General features: G+C 38.6%; 1 protein-coding gene across 1 annotated transcript in view; it reads left to right on the top strand.

Annotated features, from left to right (window-relative positions):
• Positions 1-21067, top strand: part of Atp6v1a (ATPase H+ transporting V1 subunit A) — a 52120-nt gene that overhangs the window by 3723 nt on the left and 27330 nt on the right. Inside the window, exon 2 of the mRNA XM_031363953.1 lies at positions 19451-19546. Within this exon, the coding sequence (XP_031219813.1) occupies positions 19465-19546 (82 nt within the window). The 5' untranslated portion in view covers positions 19451-19464. The remainder of the gene's footprint in view (positions 1-19450; positions 19547-21067) is intronic.

Raw genomic sequence — 21067 nt, 5'->3', positions numbered from 1 at the left:
CATCTCTTTGAGAGTAGTTTCAGAGCTAGAAGGCAGTGAGTTTAAATTAGTATATTCAGACTTTACCTGAATAGATTTCCCAGGCACAGAGGCTTGGGATTAGGTTTTAGCCTTCCCTGTCATTAGCTGTCTGACCTTGGGCACTTAATTAAGTTTCTTTCTGTTTAAATCTAGCCCATAGGTATTATTAAAGTAGATCATGAGTATACAGTGTTTAGTACACACGTCATAAGCTTTTTTTTTTTTTAAATGGAGGCCGAGGCTAGCCTTCATCATGGTCATCCTCCTGTCTATCTCCCAAGTGCTGGAATTACAGGTATTGCCATCCTACCAATAGAAGTTCTTACTAATTGTACTAACATGCTTTAGTCACACACCCTGAGCTTCTAGGAGAGATGTACAGTGTCCTACAAGAGTGACAAAAGCAAAACCAAACCTCTTTGCACAAAAGGTTTCTGTTACAGTGAATGGACTAAAATTTGAAATGAGTCTATCATGAAAAAATAAAAATGGCTAAAAGAACTGGCCACGCTGTACCTCACAGTGCTTTCAAAGCACCAGACCAAGGCTGGTCAGCCTGCCTCAGCCTCCCAAGTAGCCGGACTGCAGGCTCAAGTGCCGCCATATGTGGCTCCCACACACTTCAGACTTGCTTATTGGCAGAAGCTGGGAGATAGCAGCAGAATTCCCTTATTTTGTTTTTAGCTATACTTTACTGGGTTTTTTACTTAAATTGTTTAATGTTTATGATCATTAATGTATGGAATTGTATTTTTTGGAAACCATTTTTCTACTCTCAAAGTTTTATGAATACAAGAAACAGTATGGACATGAACTAGAGTAGGAATTTTTTCCTTCTTTAGTGATTCACAAGGATTAGTGGTTTTGCAATGGGAAATATAAGTAAATAATAATTGAAATATAGCTTTTCAAGTTTATGTTTTTCTTTAATTATAACAAAAATACTGTAAGGAAAATAGTTTACTAAGAAATAATCGAATATTTGCATTAATGTCAGTTCACTATAAGAGTAACCGGGATATAGTGTGTATTTTCATTCATTTTTATGTGTATTGATAAATAATCTGTGATCAGTAATGCCTTTTATAAATTTTTGAAAATTATTTAAATTTCACACTTCCCCTTTTTCTTATTGAAAAGGGAAAGTCTTTGATATACAGCATTATATATAATATCTGTAGAGTATGGTGCATAGATGTATGGAGTTATATCTGTAGAGTAGCAGATCTTTATTTTAATCTGCACATTAAAAACTTAGTTGCTGTGGTGATAGCCATTTACGTTAACTTTAGCTATCAATGATGTATTATAGCTATTTTCAGATTAAATTTTCATTTTTGAGAAATGGTCTCAGTATTTAGCTATGGCTGTCGTAGAATTAACTACATAGACCAGGGTGGCCTTGAACTCTCAGAGGTCCACCTGCCTCTGCTGTATAATTAGAGTCACATACCACCACATCTGACACCCAGTCTCATTTTGTATCTTGAGACAGGATTCCACAAAATTGTCCAGACTGACCTTGAATGTGCTCCATACCTAGGGAAGCCTTGAGCTAGTTTTCTACCTCATCCTCCCAAGTAATGACATCACTGGCCTGTGCTACCAGGCCCAGCTAAAATGTACTAAGTCTGATCTAAATGTAAACATTGAAATAATTCTTTAATTTTAAAATTGCATGAATACCTTATAAAATGCTTTGGCTTACTCCTATGACAGTAATTTATTTACTTGTATATGTACTCTTAGGCTTAAATACATAAGTACGAAATTCTCTAAGGAATAGAAGTAAAAGGCTGAGTAATTGCATAGCATGTCCAAAGCTCTGGCTTGTCCCCAGCACCAGTTAAAGCAGGTATAGTACCACATGCCTGTGATCTGGAAGTGGGAACAAGATCAGAAATTCAAGGTCATCCCCTGCTGATGTCGGGGTCAACTTCGGGTACATGAGAGCCTGTCTCAATTATATAGTAAATATGTGTGTATGTGAATATATAAGGAAATTCCCATCATGACAAAGTGAGACTTAAGTGCGAAAGGGGGGTACGTTGATGTGGTAAACATAACTGAATCAATTTGTCTACAACTTAAATGTAAATAGATATTTAAAATATTAGTCAAAATTTTATTTATACATAGAACCTAAACCATGGAGGAATACCTCCAAATTAGGAAAGGGAAGGAAAAAGTAGACTTTGAAACTACATAGAAATAATTTTGTAGCAGAAATGGAAACAAGTGCTTAAAAGAAAACACTTGAAATACATCTAACAGGTGAAGAATTAGTATTTGTAAGAAATCTTACAAAATGTAAAAAGTTCACCAGTTAGGACCATGCATAGAAGAAGGATATGGTCAGGAGTTCACAGAAGAAAAAGTTTAATATTTAACTTAACAAATGTGAAAACTATAATATTACTAGCAATTGATATAGTAACAGAGAAATACTATGTCTCTGGCTAGTAAAAATTAAATGATAAACCATGCAACAGGAATATGTAGGAAAGATTCCTATGAATGCTGATAGAGAAATGAATTGTTCCTTCTTGGTTTTGTTTTGTTTAGTAAGCAAACAGTATTAGTTAGTATTAGAAATGTATGTATTCTTCCATCAGTCTCCATGAAATAAAATCACCAGTAAGCAAGCAAGAACACTTTGACATGGATGTTGATTGCCACAATGTTGACAGTGCTAAAATCCTGGGAATAGGGAAACACCTATTAGTAGAAGTATTATGCTTATTATGGCACAGTCATATTCTGAAATGTCGTAAAGTCATTCAGTAGTAGGAGTTGAATCTCTCCTAGTAACTTGGAAGGATTTCTAAATATATCCTGAGAGGATTCCCAATATGTTCCTTACATGATCAAGGTAAAATATAGGGAAATGTATATAATAAGATTCTGTTTTTATAAAGCTATGTGTAAGACAGCATGAGTTTTCTGTGTCTTGTTAACACTGGAAAAGAGGGAAGAAGTAGAAAAAGAGAGGGCAAAGAGGTAGAGAGTATTCACAATAAGATACGCATACATGTGTGCACATGTCTATATGTATGGTGAGTACAGGAAAGGATGCTGTGCACACATGTGTGCACATGTCTACATGTACGGTGAGTCACAGCAAAGGGTGCTGCGCTTACATGTGTGCACACGTCTGTGTACAGTGAGTCACAGGAAAAGGTGCTGCACACACATGTGTGCACATGTCTACATGTACGGTGAGTCACAGGAAAGGGTGCTGCACACACATGTGTGCACATGTCTACATGTTTGGTGAGTCACAGGAAAGGGTGCTGTGCATACATGTGTGTACACGTCTATATTTACGGTGAGTCACAGGAAAGGGTGCTGCACTTACTGCACACACATGTGTGCACATGTCTACATGTACGGTGAGTCACAGAAAAGGGTGCTGTGCATACATGTGTGTACATGTCTGTATTTATGGTGAGTCATAAGAAAGGGTGCTACTCAGATGTTTAGTGCTCTCTTCAGAATGGCTAGATAAACATTCCACATTATGTTGTCTCCATTTTACAATGAACACTTTCTGAAAGTAGTAAAAAAAAAAACAAAACAATTTACATTTTTAAAAAGAAACAGAAGGCTAGGTAGGCTAAAGAACTAACAAGATGAAAAATAATATTTGAAGTGCCTAGACCTGAAGATATTATATATTTTGTTTTAGGTATTGGAGAAGGAAGTGAGTAATGTATCCTGGTAACTCCATAAATTCTTAATTTTATTTGTGAGAACCATGGGATGCCTAATAAGGAGTTGTCATGAAAATGTACCCAAAAGATGATAAATATCACCAGATAAGGCTCAAATTGACATTCTTTTTGGTGTTGGTATTTAATGCTACAAAATGTTTTATACCTTGGAAATGTAAAGCATATTCCACAAGTGTAGTTTCTGTCATCTGACTTAATCATCTGACATAATCATTGTAAGAAAAATCCACTTGTGGTTCACCAAATTATAAAATTAACTTTCTCTAAGAAAACTTCAAATAGGGCTGGAGAGATGGCTCAGCGGGTAAAAGCACTGACTGTTCTTCCAGAAGTCCTGAGTTCAATTTCCAGCAACCGCATGGTGGCTCACCACCATCTATAATGGGATCTGATGCCCTCTTCTGGTGTGTCTGAAAACAGAGACAGTGTACTCACATACATAAAATAAATAAATTAAAAAAAAATAAAACTTCAAATAAAGCAAAGTTTGGGGGATTTGGTCAGAGACATATATCAGGGTTAGGAGTCTGTACTGCTTCTGTAGAGGGCCTGTATTCTGTTCCTAGCACCTGTGTAAGGTGACTTATGACTTCCTATAACTTCAGGTCAGGGAATCTAACACTCTCTTCTGGGCTTCACCAGCCCTGCCAAACATATTGCACATACTCCCACATGGCCCACAGGCACATAATAAAAATGAAAAAAACTTAAATTTTTAAAAATCAGAGTTTTGCTTTTTAAAGCTCTTTACAATTAATTAATTCTTGATTATTTATTTATATTGAAGAGGGATCTAGATGTATAACTCTAGCTCATCTCAAACTTGAAGCCCCTATTGCATCAGCCTCGCAATTGCTGGGCTTGCAGATGCATGCCACTGCACTAGAAGTTGATTGCATTGCTTAAAACCATAATAGGAAATGGCAGATGGTTTGGAGTTGAGTTTGTCAAATACTTAAAATGCCAGTTTTTATATCTCATGCTGCTGCTTTTAATTTTTCCTCTTTATTACCATTTTATTTGGATTGTATATTTGTATGTCTCTATATTTGTGTGTTCTGTATTATTTTTTTATTTTTTTAAGATTTATCTATTTATTATATATAAGTACACTATAGCTGTCTTCAGGGTGTCAGATCTCATTTTGGAAGGTTGAGAGCCACCATGTGGTTGCTGGGATTTGAACTCAGGACCTTCAGAAGAGCAGTCAGTGCTCTTAACTGCTGAGCCATTTTTCCAGCCCCGTGTTCTATATATTTTTTTTAATTTTCTTTCTTTATTTTATTTATATGAGTACACTGCAGCTGTCTTCAGACACATTAGAAGAGGGCATCAGATCCCATTATAGATGGTTGTGAGCCACCATGTGGTTGCTGGGAATTGAACTCAGGACCTCTGGAAGAGCAAGCAGTCAGTGCTCTTAACCACTGAGCCATCTCTCCAGCCCCTGTATTATTAACTGTACAAAAATCAGCAATACTTTTATTAAATGGATAGTACATGTATAAGCAAGGTGAAAAATTACATATTCAGACATTTCTCTTGCCTGTTACTAGCCCCCACCCCATGTATTTGTCCATAAATGGTAGTACATTTGAATAGTGTTCGGGGCCTCCCTCTTTCCCTTAACGGGGTTATCCTGGAGACATTCCATACTGATACAGTTAAAACTTCCTCTCAAGTGCTAGTTGTGTATTTAATTACACTGATGAATCATCATTGTCATATGGACATTGCTGGGAGCTTTTCTCTTGATCTAGACCCTTTTTTTTTTTTTTTTTTTTTTTTTTTTTATCGTTCTGCCACCACCTCTTCAGCAGACCCCAATCATGTGCCACCACTGCCCGCAAGGCCTTTTTCTTAACACTTTGGTTATAATTACTCGTGGAAGCCTCATGGCTTCCTTCTAAGATGATGCTTACTTATCCCCATTCATCAAATGAGGACAATTATGCATGTGATGGTTAAATGTTCAATAATATAACTAACAACTTATAAGTAGTAGAACTCAGGATTTGAACTGTTTTAATGCCCTTAAGCATACAAATTCTATGACAAGTTATTTAGTCTTTATATTGTTGATTTTCCTTCCACATTTATGTAAGATCTGGGAATCAAACCCAGGTCACTAGCCTTACAAAGCCTTAGTCATTTCACCTCTCCTAGTCTCCATATTAAGGGAGATTCCAATCTTTGTATAAGAAACTGCAATAATCAATGTTAATAAAATACTTTGTGCACATAGAGTAAATTCCTAGGAATGGACTAGCTGCATGAAAAAAGAATGACATTTTTAATTTTTGGTAGATATTACCGTGTTGCTCTTTAACTTAGCGATGCACAGAAGCCCCTTTGTCCTTAGTAATTTGCTTGAGTCTGCTATTTAGGTTTACTATTTAGAAGGCTGAAGAGTTGGACGGCTTTGACTTTCCTGAATTGTGTGTGATTTACCATTGTGATAGCACACATTTATTCATACAGAGTCAATATAATTTGAAAATAAGACAAGTCAGGTTTATCACTTTTATTCTGGTTACAACTTAAAGTGCTTCTTCTCTGATTCATATTGGAATTTTATTATTTGAAATTGGAATTTATATTGCCCAAAGAGTAAAAAATAATTCTTAGTGAGCAAGTGTGGAAGGTACTGACTTTCATATCAGAAGAATTAGCTAAGGCATTTCAGTAACATAGAGTAGACAACGGAGCATGACAGCTTGAGTTCTCAGCAGCCCTGGGACCCCAGCTGTAGGTAGTACAGTGAGCTAGTGAGAGACTTCATCCACATGAGTTACAAACCTCAGAAATTTCTGTAATGTAACACATCGTAGAGTCTAAGTGCAGGTAGGCCCACTGACACCAAACTCTTGATGTGATCCAAAGCAGAAACTTAGGTCTGCTCAGGTCTCAGGCAGGATACCTAAGGTATTGAATTGAATGTACATTTACAGAACCTGCTATTGTTCATTGATAGGTGTTTGTGTTGTCTTAAGGATGATCTCATCCTTCCCAGGGCATTGTACTGGGAAGACGAATGGTTGAGGAAACAGCCAAAACTAGATAATTAGGCTGTGGGTAAAAATTACGATTAATACTGCCTTAAGTAATAGCAGCACAAAACAAGACAGAACTTCTCACTCTGCCTGTCTCTGCCTTTTACAACCACTGACCTATACCAAGTTTATAACCAAAGCATTAGAACATAGCCTGGGTTGGAAGACAAAATTTTATGCCTGAGAATACAGTAGGATCTTTCCTAAGTCCTTATCCAAGATATTTTTATTATTTTGGTTTTTCAAATAGAGGTTTCTCTGTATAGCCCTGGCTGTCCTAGAACTTGCTCTGTAGACCAGGCTGGCTTCGAACTCACAGAGAGTGAGTTCTGCCTCCCAAGAGTTGGGGTTAAAGGTGTGCAACACCATGCTTAACTTCTTAGCAGCATTATATGCCGAATTCCTTTTTCTAACCCTCACTAATACTACCTTAAAATTTTAGCCATTCTAATGAGCATCCTATCCTGGTTTTAATATGTGCTTTCCTAGTGATCAGTGATAAGAAGCAGCTTTTGAAGTAGTTAGTTGTCATACATGTTTGTGTTTGTGTGTATTAATATGTTTAAGTTTTTTGCCTGTTTTAATTGGAATGCCTTTTGCATTATATTTTTAGATTATGTCTGCATGTATATGTCCCAGTATGTGTCTAAAGGCTTAGAACTACTTTGGAGAGCCAGTTCTCCCCTTCCAAAACTCAAATAGAGGCTAAGGAGATTGCCAGGTGTCACTTTCAGGTTCCTCCTCTACACTTGTGTCCCACCGATTGAACTTAGGTCAGGAGACTTGGTGGCGAATGTCTTTCTCTGCTGTGCTGTGTCACCAGCCTACATTATCTTCTTGTTGATGAGTATTGAGAGTCGCTTTTCTAAGGGTGTGCGGTAGGTGGGTGAGGAAGAGGGAAGGGTCTGGGGGGAGCTGGGGAAGGGGAACTGCAATCAGAATATAGTGAATGGTGAAAATCTGTTTCAATAAAATAAATAATAAAGAAAAATTGGAAAATAAGCATGTGAAGGAAAAAACCATTGCTTTTCTGAAACTATGTTAAGATATTATTATAGCTTTCTTGATCTTGCTCTTCCCTTCTTGCTTCCTGTCCCCTCGCCCCTTCCCCATTCCCTTCCCCTGTCCTTCCCCATTTCCTTACCCCTCTCTCCACATGCTCATGGCCAACCTCTCTCTCTCTCTCTCTCTCTCTCTCTCTCTCTGCCTCTACCACCCTAACTCTCCTCCCCATGCCCTGAATAAACTCTATTCTATTCTATAAAAAAGATATTATTATATTTCTGCTCTACAGACATTTCTTCACAGCTGATAATTTCTGTTATTTTAACAATATCTTTTGAGATGTTGTTACTCAATATCTTTTCCAAGGTCGCAATTTGTCAGTTTGATATTTGTCTATGTTATATGAATTAAATCTATCTATTTCAGGCTCTCAAGGAACATTTTATAGTTATAGGTTTGACTTTTGGACTTACCATCCATTTTCAGTTGATTTTTATACAAATCATGGATTTGTATGGATTGAAGTTTTTGGTTTTGGTTTCTGTGTGTACACATCTGTTCTACTGTCACTTGTTGAAGAGATGGGAGTTCTGTACTAAATTTACATTTTTGTCAAAAGTCACTTGTTCATTTTTCTATGTATACATTTTGTATTTTTTGAGTTGAGTCTAAATTTTTAAATAATACTAACCTAAATAATAGACTTTAGACTCTGCACTTACTATAGTTATTTGTGTTCTAGCTAATATTTTAAATCACTAGAATTATTAATAAAAATATAACATTTAAATTTTGATAAGTTAATATATTTAATAAATATATTAACTTTCCTAATACCTTAGGATGTTTAATAATACCTTTTACTTCAGAAGTTCATCCTGTGATAATATTTGGTTTCAGTTTGGTCTTGGGGAAGTGCTGATTTTAAAAATCTTGGTCATTGGGCTTTAGGCCAAGTTGTATTCCGTGCATTTTTAAGGGCTATCAGTTTTCACTCAGTGAGTAGAAGTCCCTGTTTCCTCAGCCAAGCCTGTAAATAAATAATGTGTGGTGGCTGTGTCCTGTGTGCACAGTGGACTGCTTTATGATCAAATCAGGTGTCTTCCTGTTTAACTGGCAGTTACACTTCAGCAGTAAAGATGGGCATTGACTGAGCAGCTTGGTTTTTGCTTTTTGGTTTCTTTGGAATTTTATTCATTCATGTATTTATTTATTGGATTTTTCAAGACAGGGTTTCTCTGTGTAACATTGGCTGTCCTAGAACTCACTGTGTAGATCCATAGAGATTCACCTGCCTCTGCCTCCCAAGTGCTAAGATTAAAGACATGCACCACCACTATCAGCTCTTTTTAAAATTTTTAAAAGTACTTCTCTGTCTCTGTCTCTGTCTATATCTCTGTCTTTCTCTGTCTCTGTGTGTGTGCGTGTTGCACATGCATTTGGATGGTGGGTGCTTGCATGCCCTGGCAAGCATGTGGGAGGTCAGTTTTCTCTTGCCAGCATGTCAATGCCAGGGACTGCACTCACTTGTGGGAGGCAGAAGCCTTTTACCCTCTGAGCCATCTCACCACTCTGCTTGTTAGTTTCTTGATCAGGGTCTCACTATATCCTGCCTCACTTTCCTAATTCAAGAATTAGAGAAGTGAGCTACCACACCTTGATTTGTTTCACAGAGTTCTAATTATTGTAGTGGCTAATTAAGTACTGCACAGTGCAATTTTAAAGACCAAGCACATACTAAGTTAATTTCTTAGTAAATAACACCATTTAAAACCTCTATGAATGACCAAGTTTTTCGTTACCCACAGTCAACTTAATAAATAAACTGTAGCCGTTACTAAGTGAAATATAATTGGGCAAATTATTAGAAATGAGGATTTATTGCCCACTGAATTGAAAACTGTCTGTGGACTTTTTAACTGTTGACTTGACACAACCCAGAGTCACCTGGGAAATGATCCTTCCTAATAAGGAGTTATCCAGATCAGGTTGGCAGGAGGCATGACTATGCTGGATTGTCTTGATTGTTAATTAAAAGTAGACAGTTGTGGGCTGCACCATTCCCTGAGATGGGTTCTGAACTGTAAGACAAGACAAAGCTAGGGACACACAAGGAAGCCAGCCTCATGTGTGCTCTTCAGCCCCTTCTTGACTATGAATGTTGTTTGACTAATTGTTTGAGCTTCTGCCTAGGTGTCTCCTCAGTGATGACTGAATAGTAGCATGGAATTGTAGGCCAAGTTAGCCATTTTCTCCCCTAACTTGCATTTGGTTGGGACATTCTATCCCAGCAACAGAAATGAAACCTTTTTTAAGGGCTTAGCTGAGTATTACTAAATTGCTTCCCATGTTCCTTAGTTATAAATTCAAATTACTTCTTTTTAATGATTATTTAATCATTCTTTTGACCATTAATTCAGAACCTCATTCTTTTACCTTCTAAGGTAGCTTTTCAAGTGATTCGCTGCATTAAATCTCCATTGTTCTAAAACATTGCATAATCCTTTTTAAGTCCATTGCCTATATACAGGTCTTTTGCAATATGCAGAAAGAAAAGGAATCTATGACCTATTTCAGAAATGCTATTAAAAACAATTATAGGCAAGGCTAACAACTAAGTTTAAACCTATTTAACCGATAAAATTAAAATTCTGTTTCCAGCTTAAGTCTTAATTACTTATTTTTCAGAAATGCTTGTGTTTTGATACAGGGCTGAAGTAGAAGTGTGTGTGTGTGTGTGTGTGTGTGTGTGTGTGTGTGTGTGTGTGTGTGTGTGTGTGTGTAGGTGTGCACACATTTATGAGTCATCGTGTTCCCTGATTCCATTAGACCAGCTTTTCCTCCTGTAATTTTGTTGTGCTTCTCTCTCCTCTTTGACTCCCAGCTTTATCTACATATTTCCTTAGAATGTTTAATTCTTTTCATAAATTATTTCACTAATGACATTAAGTTTACCTTCTGATCTATTCATTCTTTTTTAATGATACTATGGAATGTGTATAAATAAAATATTTATTACTGAAATTCTCCTTTTTTATTGCTATCTTGGCCAATTAAGGGAATCAGTAAAGGAACAAGGACCCACAACTTTTTGTCCTTCTATGTTGTCATCTGTGGCAAGATAGCCTGCCTTCCCAAATGAGCTCCTTTCTACTACGTCCCAGACTGTTGCTACAGCTCAGCATCGCATGCCGATCACCAGCTTCCAGATGAGGGTTACTTCTCATAGCCCGTATTTTCTAAAACAAGGGAAATTACTCAGAAGCTCCTAAAAGATTTTTCTTGCCTTTTATTAGTCAGACTATCCCAAAACAGGCTATCCAAATTTTGAACAAAGTTTTATTGGCAAGAAAAGCAGAGGGGTACGCATAGTGAGATAAATCTGCCATGTAACATTCCTTATAGAGCTGAGTAGTAGATAAAAAGCGATGACCTAGAAAGTCCTTCACAAAGAGACTGGCTTCCAGAAGTGTTTTGCAGTACAAATGACCAAAGTAAAGTTTTTAACTGGAATTTTGAGCAAGCATAAAAATTGTAAGCAGCTTTAGAATGTTTTTCTCTGTGCAGAAAAATTGCAGATGAAAATCCAATGTAGATCAGGCTAGGCGGCTTGTGCCTATAACCCCAATATCAGGAAGCTGAGGCAGTGGGATTAGGAGTTTGAAACTAATCTGGACTGTTGGCACAACGGGTCCCACTCTTTAAAGTAAACCAATAAATGAGAAATGCAGCAGTGGAAACCTACCTACCAGTCCTGATTTGATGGTTACATCTGGCATATATTTAATGACATGTCACATGGTATGCCTTTTGATACATACAATTAAAATAATTATAAAAGAAACTATTGACGTCTACTGATATTTTTTTCTTTAAAAACAAACTAACAAACCCCTTGTGCTTTCCAAAGCTAGTCTTTTAAGGAGTTGATGTGTTCTTTCTCAACTGTTACATTAAATAACACCAAGTGTCAGTGAAATGGATCAGATCATATGAGCATTGCCTTGGAAGCCTAGTGTTGGCTGCTGTGTCATCTTCTTGTTTCCAGCCCAAACTCTGGTAGTAAAAGGAATTGTTTTTAGAATAAAAGATATTAGTAGGTATAGCACACTAACCAGTAGCAATTTGGACTCTGTTATAAAATAGTGGGACAGCTGGCCTCTGGTGGTGTCACTGCAGTGTTCTGCGGCGCTTGTGGGTAGAGTCTGATGACTCACTAGTCAGATGGCTGCCTTTCCTGCCTTCTGGAATTTTTCCTTCTCTGTAGCACAGATTTTTTTTTTCGTTTTTCATTTTTCACAAATATGGGGGGCTATAATTTATAATTAAAGAAATCTTAGTTGTAAGTTGTATAAAGCTTAATATAATCATTAAGTTGGTTTTTTGTGAATGTGGCTGTGTATGTGACTCTGGGACTCCAGCCTGTGTAGCAATGCTTTATCACTGAGTCACGTTCCGAGCACTGCTATTCCTTGGTTTCTTTTGTATATCCCTGAGAACAGCAGGGTAGCTGTGTAGGGAAGGAGTTCCCTGCAACATTAGATCATGCTATATATACTTGGACCCTCTACTGTGAAGACTTGGAATACAATTAATTCTTAATTTTATATGACTTAACTTTCCTATTGAAAATGCTTTTGAAAGTTTTTAATATTTTAAAATTATTTCTTATTTTTAGTTGTGTGTGTGTGTGTGTGTGTGTGTGTGTGTGTGGTCTTATGCATATGTGTGCAGGTGTCCAAGATGGCACATATATTTGGGAGGCCAGAAGCATTGGATCCCCTTGGGCTGGAATTACAGGGGTTATGAGTCATCTAACATGGGTGCTGGGCACAAAAATAAACTACCAGAGCAGATTACTCTACTAACTGCTCAGCCACCGCTCCAGTGCTTGTTTAACATTTTAAAAATCTGCTGTTTTCTGGGTAGTGGTTGCACACACAAATCTCAGCACTGGGAGGAAGAGGCAGACAGAACTCTTGAGTTCAAGGCCAGCCTCTTCTGCTGAGTTAGATTTTTTTCCCCTGTGTAGGAGAGAGAGCTAAATTGCTCATAATCATTATATTTTCTCTTTATATTGGCCTTAAAATGTTTCTATTTTTTGTGTATAGATATTTGTTTGCTTGTATGTATGTGTACCACATGCATGTCTGGTGCTCTTAGACATCACAAGAGAGCAATGGATTCCCTGGAATTGACTTTATAGTGGGTGTGAGCCAGCATGTGGGTGTTGGAAACTGAACACAGGTCCTATGTGAGAGCAACAGGTGTTCCAAAACACTGAACCATCTTTTCATCCCTATATTGTATTTTTTTTAAATAATTTTTTTGAACCGTATTTCTTTTTTTTAAATTTTGTATTTATTTCTTATATGTAAGTACACTCGCTGTCTTTAGACACACCAGAAGAGGGTGTCAGATCTCATTACAAATGGTTGTGAGCCACCATGTGGTTGCTGGGATTTGAACTCAGGACATTCGGAAGAGCAGTCAGTGCTTTTACCCGCTGAGCCATCTCACCAGCACCACCCCACCCCCATATTGTATTTTTAGAGAGTGTTATTGTCCCCAACATTTCTCCTTCTCCTCTCAAGAAGAAAAGGAAAAAAAAAACAAAACCTTGATTTGGTGGTTTTAGAGTATTTGTCAGATGAAAGCAGAGGTGTGTGTCTAGTCGTCTGGAGGTGAACTTACAGTGTTCTTGCTTAGGCTTTTGATTCTCTTACTGCCTTAATTTTATTGCTTCTAATGCCTAATATGTGCCTCAAATGTTTGGGTTTTTTTAAGATTTATTTATTTATTATATGTAAGTACACTGTTGCTGTCTTTAGACACCCCAGAAGAGGGTGTCAGATCTCATTACAGATGGTTGTGAGCCACCATGTGGTTGCTGGGATTTGAACTCATGACTTCTGGAAGAGCAGTTAGTGCTCTTAACCACACTGAGCCATCTCTCCAGCTCTCAAATGTTTTAAAAAAAAAAAAGTAAAAGAATAGGTTGTAGTGACATTTTTAAGAATTCTGGAATTTGGGTTTCTTTAAAAAAAAATAGGAATGTGCTTTCATTTTAATCCCAGGTGTAGGGATGTGGTGCTGCTTTGGACTGTCTGCAGCAACTGACTATGATTTGTCTCGTGTTCTAGCAGAAGCATGGTTTTTTGCCAGCTGCAAATCATTTCTGCGATTGTGTGATGTTTGGAATTCTGAGAACTTTTCAGAGGCTACATAAATGTGAGGGTCCCCTGAGAGGCAGGGTGGGTGGTTAGAGGTCACTGGGGGGGAGGTTGTTTGCAGTTTGTTAGTATCTGGGGTCATAGAAGAAACAAAAAGAAAGAAATTAGATTCAAGAATCTTCCTAATTCCTCTCTCTCCTCTGTCCTTGTGTTTTCCTACCTAGTGTTAGGAGGTGAAGCTTGAGGGATAAAGGATAGGAAAAAGAACTCCAAGAGTAGCAAAGACCAGCTACAATAGGTCACCAAACTTCCCACAGTGGCTGTACTTCTCCAGCCACTGGTAAACCCACAGATCCATGTGATTCCCTCCTAGTAATCATTGTTCATATATTGGGAACACTCAGACTATAAATACCTATTTTAAAAATTATAAAAGATACTGCGTGGCTTCCTGAAGCCTTTAGGCAGCCTTTCTGTAGCCCAGGAGAACTGACCCATCTTTAGGAAAGCATTACAGTGTAGTGTGATCATCCTTGCTCATCTCTCTAGTCTTCACTTCACCTCCTGTAAGCCGCTCTTCCGCTGTCTTCACCATGCCTTCATGTAAAGTCAGCCTGTGCTGCTCCTGAGAATACGCGCATCTCCTATATTATCTGGCTGGTTAAAGGGAAGACTGAGTATTACACCATGTTTTCTGCCTGAAATACAGCACTTACCAGTCTTTCAGAGGACAACCTAGGACAACAGCGCTAGGAGGACCTGACCTCACACCTCACCCCAACCCTCCCCTGCTTCACAGGCACCTGTACACACACATACACCATTAAAAATAATAAAAATAAATCTTATTTTAAAAAGCAGTAGCAGCTGCCGCTGTTACATTAGACATACTTTTTAGAAATTGGGCAATCTTGGCTTGGATTAATTAAATTACTCTCCATACCCCTTTTCTCTTAGGCGGACCAGTGATATGTCTGTCTTACCACAGCTCTATTGGACTCTACAGGTGAAATAGACTAATCAAAGGAATTTCACTTTTCCAATGCTATAATTTACAAACTCTTTTTTGGGGGGGGGTGGGGTGTTCGAGAAAGGGTTTCTCTGTGTAGCCCTGGCTGTCCTGGAACTCACTCTGTAGACCAGGCTGGCCTCGGACTCAGAAATCTGCCTGCCTCTGCCTCCCAAGTGCTGGGATTAAAGACATGCACCACCACTGCCCGGCTATAATTTACAAATTTAAACTCAGTCTTTTTGACTCAAAGCCTTGATCTCTGTCTTCTAAAATAAAGAAGTAATAGGGCTGGAGAGATGGCTCAGTGGTTAAGAGCACCAACTGTTCTTCTGAAGGTCCCGAGTTCGAATCCCAGCAGCCACATGGTGGCTCACAACCATCTGTAATGGGATCTAATGCCCTCTTCTGGGGTGTCTGAAGACAGCTACAGCGTACTTACATGTATGATAAATAAAATATTGAAAAAAAGAAGTAATATTCCTTTATACTTATACAATATTTGAAGCATTTCTTATTTCTATTGCTCCATTTTTAAAGCAGTCAGTACAAATATGGTAAAATACTTTCTGGAAGGATAGTCCAAGGAGTGAGAGACCATAAAGACTGCCTTTGAGCAAGGAACAACAGAAGGCACTCCGGAGGATGGACAGGGAATCGTGCACAGATGTCTTGAAAGAAGATGCTCCTGGAAGTAAATGGCTTTTTCAAAATTGAGATGCTATTCAAGTAGCATTGCTAAGGGAATGTTTATAAGCATTTCTCAGGGAACATTTGGCCAGATCTATAAAAATCACAATTCTTGAATAGGTGGTAGCATGATTCTTGTTTTTCAGTTAAAGAGAAGAGATTTTGGGTTGTCTAAGTTTTCTTGCAGCATATCATTAGAGGAACCTAAATGTGATCCCAAGTCAGCTGACTCAGGCACTCCTGCTGTTCCCACTTTACTGGGCAGATGATCGTGTGTCACAGGGAAGAACTTAGTCTGGGTGATGACCTCAGTCCCCTGTTTACTTCTTGAAGAGGTTTTGTGTGTGTGTGTGTGTGTGTGTGTGTGTGTGTGACACATCACATGCTTGCAGGACCTCACAGAGGTCAGCAAAGACATTGGATTCTGTGGAACTGGATTGTAGACAATTGTGAGCTACTATGTGAGTGCTAGGAATGGAACTTGGCTCCACTGTAAGAGCAGTAAATTCTAACCACTAAGCCATCTCTCTAGCCCCTGAAGGATTTTTTTTTATGTGTGTATTTGTATGTGTGTTGGGTACCTGTGGAGGCCAAAAGAGGATATCAGATACTCTTGGGTTTTTTTTCATTTTCTGGTGGTTTCTAGAATATCTAGTTCTCAGGGATGGGAAGATAGCTCAATTGGTAAAATGTTTGTGGTGCAAGGATGAGGACTTGCTCAGTTCTCAGCACCCACCCACCAAAATGTCAGGTGCAGTAGTACATGCTCTTGGTGGCTGAGACGGTGGGTACCTGCAGCTCAGTGACTAGCCATCCTGAGCAAGACCCTTTCTCAAAGAAGCAGGTGGACAGCTCCTGAGAAACAACAGTCAGTGTTTACCAGTGTCCACACAGCTTTGATACTTTGGCTAAAGGATTACAAATTGTGTATACGTGATGTGTGATCCTCTGACCTCTCCACAAATACTGGACGTTATCCCTCAGTGTTGCCATACTCAGCAAAGCTCAGGATGCGGCTTTCTTATCTGTGTTCTTTTTATCTGGACTCATGTGTCCTCAAAACTTGCTTTCCAACAACTTTTTTGTATATATGCTTTATCCATATTGCTCTACATTTACCCACCTTCTCTACAGTAGAGTCAGTTTCTCTTTTGTTCCCAATCCATCTAGTGTTTATCTCTTTTTGTTTTGTTTTTTGTTTTTTGAGACAGGGTTTTTCTGTGTAGCTTTGGCTGTCCTGGAACTCACTCTGTAGACCAGGCTGGCCTCAAACTCAGAAATCCACCTGCCTCCGCCTCCCAAGTGCTGGGATTAAAGGTGTGCACCACTACTGCCCGGCCACCTTAATTGAACACCTAAATCATTTTTCTGTGTAGTCCATTTAGGTAAACCAGCAAAAGTTCCTTGAAAATAGTCACATGCTTAGTTGCGGCATTTATTCTCTTGCTTTAGGGCCTTTCCCTTGGGAGGAACAAAGCAAACATTCAGTATGGAAGTCGACTGACATTCAAGCCGTAGCGTTTTCAGTCTCTCAGCCTCCGTGCAGTCTTTCTCGGATTTAGTGCGTTAGAGCAAGAGCACACCATCCTTCCTTCAGCTACCACTTCCTTCCCTTTGTTCCTGCAGAGACCCACAGTTGGTATCACCTATCTTTGCGTGCTTGGGCCCTATTGTTGCCCTAACATAAGCTTTTAGACCGGCCGGGCTGGTCTGTTTGCTGTTCCTGAATATTTTATTTCCATTCTCCTATTCTTGACCCATCTGGGTTTGCCTTTGCCACTCACCTTTTCCTTGTTTGTACAAATACCAGCTTGACCTTCAAGATGTCTTCATTAAACATTGTAGTTTGTGAACATTTATTAAATGTATATGATTTGGCATTTTATTGCTGAATGCTATAAGACCAATTTTGTGGAATTCATCATGGATTTTCCTTTTTGGTATTGCTGGTGTGAGTGTTTGTGTTTATTTTTTGTTGTTTTTGTTTATTTGTTTTTAGGTAGGCTCTCTCTCTGTAGTACAGGGTGGTCTGGAGCTTATTTTGTAGCCCAGGCTGGCATCAGACGTCATGACAGACCTCCTGAGTCTGCTTCCCACCTGCTGAGAACACAAGTGTGAGCCACCAGGCCTGGCTTCTGTTTTCTTTTTGGATATGGGTAGTTGTCTATTGGAGTTTTCAGATTGTACTTCTCTGAAGTAGACGTTGAACTAAATTTTCCTTTTTTAAAAGATTTATCTTTGCTGGGTGGTAGTGGTGCACACCTTTGATCCCAGCACTTGGGAGGCAGAGGCAGGTGGATTTCTGAGTTCGAGGCCAGCCTGGTCTACAGAGTGAGTTCCAGGACAGCCAGGGCTATACAGAGAAACTCTGTCTCGAAAAACCCAAAAAAAAAAAAAAAAAAGATTTCTCTTATTTTATGTGTATGAGTATTTCCTTGCATGTATGTACATCACATGCATACTTGCTACCTGAGGAAACCAGAAGAGGATGTCAACCCCTAGAACTGGAGTCACAAACAGTTGGAATCACCATGTGGGTTCTGGGAAGCACTTCAAGAACAAGTGCTTTTACCCCTCAGCGCTCTCTCAAGCTCCTCAATTAAGTTTTCCTAACTGGCTCTGTTCTACTAAAAGAAGAAACAAATGTTCTGAGACATTTTAATATGAAATACATAGTTTGTTCCCCTATGAAAAGTGCTATGATTAAGAAACTAAATCAAACAGATGGAGCTAGAGAGTTGGCTCCATGTTTATGAGCACTTGGTCTTTCAGAAGGTCTAGGTTTGGTTCCTAGCATCTACACAGTGGCCCACAACTGTCTGTAACTTAAGTTTCAGGGAATCCAATACCCTCTTCTGGCCTCTCGGGGCACCAGATATGCATGTAGTACGCATATAGAAATTAAAGCAAACACTCATAACATTAAAAAATGAATAAAGCATTGAAAAACTAAAGGCGGGGAAATATATTTAAATTGGTACTTAAACAGTGGCTCATGAAGAAGGTGACATTTGAACAGAATCCTAAAGGAAGTACTGGGCTTGGATAACCTAGCAAAAAAGTTCTCAGGCAAAAGCTCTGAGGCTTTATGAATGATTCAGAGTAATTGGAGAGGAAATTAGAAATATTGGATGAGGATATGAACAGTAAAGGGATAGATAAATCATTGGGAAATGTTAGTATTTTCTATGGAATATGAAATGTAAACATTGCTTATTTAAGTACTTTTATGTAAATTTTAAGAATTTTGCTGGGCAGTGGTGGCACACGCCTTTAATCCCAGCACTTGGGAGGCAGAGGCAGGTGGATTTCTGAGTTTGAGGCCAGCCTGGTCTACAGAGTGAGTTCCAGGACAGCCAGGGCTATACAGAGAAACCCTGTCTCGAAAAACAAAAAGGAAAGAAAAAAGAATTTTATGTTAAGCTGAGTGGTGGTGGTGCTCACCTTTAATCCCAGCAGCCCTAGGAGGAAGAGACAGCCAGATCCCTGGGTTTGAGGACAGCCGGGGCTACAGAAATAAACTCCCCACCCTCTTCTCTCTCTCTCTCTCTCTCTCTCTCTCTCTTTCTCTCTCTCTCTCTCTCTCTCTCTCTCTCTTTCTCTCTCTCTCTCTTTCTCTCTCTCCCTCCCTCCCTCCCTCTCTTTCTCTGTATGTAATGTCGCATTTTATTCTGAAATGGATTTATGACTTGAGAATATACCATCTATGCTAATTCTTTTGCTTTAGCGTTTGTAATTATGGTTTAATTTCTTCTTTTGCCTTAGGTAAATTTAACACAATGGATTTCTCCAAGCTACCCAAAATCCGTGATGAAGATAAAGAAAGCACGTTTGGTTTTGTACATGGAGTCTCAGGGCCTGGTAAGTAGTGTGCAGCTTCTGAGAGCAGGGATGCCTCACTGTGATCAGCACCTTTTCAAGGTGCCATGGGGAGAAGCACAGGTCCTGCTGGTGCACTTAATGGTTTGAAGAGCTCATGGTGACTAGAGAGTAAAATAATATGGCCACCATAATGGTTCACCAAGCACTAGTCTTGTACATTTGACAGTTTGCCATTGATAAGCTACTTTGTGATACCATGCTTGTTAGGTAAGTAAAGCTTACTGTTTTTGTTAAACTTGAAATATAAAAGCTTTAAGATTTATAGTTTTTAGTAAGCAGTGCCATATGTATAAGTTTTCAGTTATTCTCTACTGATTTGATTTGAACTTAAATAATGATCTTCAGAGCCTTTCTGGGTAATGTTAACTTCTCTTCTGTGTTTCTACATATGTCTGAATAATTTTTCCAGGTATCTCTCAGCTGACTATGTGAGAGAAGCCTGATGACCTGATAATGAAAATAGAAAGTAGTTTTACATTTTATATCTGTTTTTGCCAAACCTTGGAACTCTGCTTTTAAAATAACATCTCATTTCAGTATTCATTTTTTTTCTGAATATCCCACTAACACATGTGAACTACAGTAGCCTAGGTACAACCTGCTCTCTGATATTAAAATATATCTTCCTTTAAGTTTCCCGCTACAGTCCGTGCCCTGCTCTAATGATAGTGAAGGTGGTGGTGCCTCTTTGGCAGACTTTTCATCTGTTGATGAGCTCTGCCTTCTCTCCAAGCTCAGTGAGCTTGAACTCACTGGCGAGAGGTAGAGAGTGAGCTTTTCACTGTTTCCCATCTCTCTTGCGGTCACAGAAACAGTTTCCCATTGACGATGATAGGACAGATATATTAAACATGAGGGCAGAGGAACATTAGCCAGCTTAGGTAAAACGGATGTGAGGAAATGTGCCCCAAGCTGTCCCCGGGGCTGATGGTTAATTCCTAAGTACTTCTTAATAGACTAATGATATCCTTTGGGGTTTCTGAAATATGATTTTTAAATTCATTATGTGATATTTCAGGTCATCTTAACTCTTTGTTCTCTAGATCAAATTAGTTTAACATGATTTTGCACTGCAGTAATTACTATCACATAGTTGTAATCACAGACTATGTAGTAAGAATGGATTCATTCCTATGCATTTCTACAATTGTAGCACCCTTCTTCCCCTTCCAGAAAAATAACTTTTGCTTGCTAGACAGCATGGTCTAACATAGCAAGTTCTAATTCTGGCTCCTGCTTGTGAAAAAATATTAAAAATAGAGGTCCTTTCTTAACTGAAGGGTTGAAATGGTGGTGGTGGCTGGGTATGAACATCCTATGGTTTGAGAGGAGGAATTATATATGCATGTGTGAGCTGCTGGTAGTATTTCATAACAAGATTTCCTAGGCTGGCTTGAAATCCTGATGCTCCTAACTCTGCTTCTCAACTGCTAAGGTTGTAGATGTGAAGCATTTGGCTATGTGTAGGGTTTTTGTTTTTTTGTTTTTTTTTTTTTTTTT

Source organism: Mastomys coucha, unplaced genomic scaffold (genome assembly GCF_008632895.1).
Source record: "Mastomys coucha isolate ucsf_1 unplaced genomic scaffold, UCSF_Mcou_1 pScaffold12, whole genome shotgun sequence".
Taxonomy (NCBI): domain Eukaryota; kingdom Metazoa; phylum Chordata; class Mammalia; order Rodentia; family Muridae; genus Mastomys; species Mastomys coucha.
Note: the sequence above shows the minus strand (reverse complement) of the source record. Positions and strands in the feature narration are given on the sequence as shown.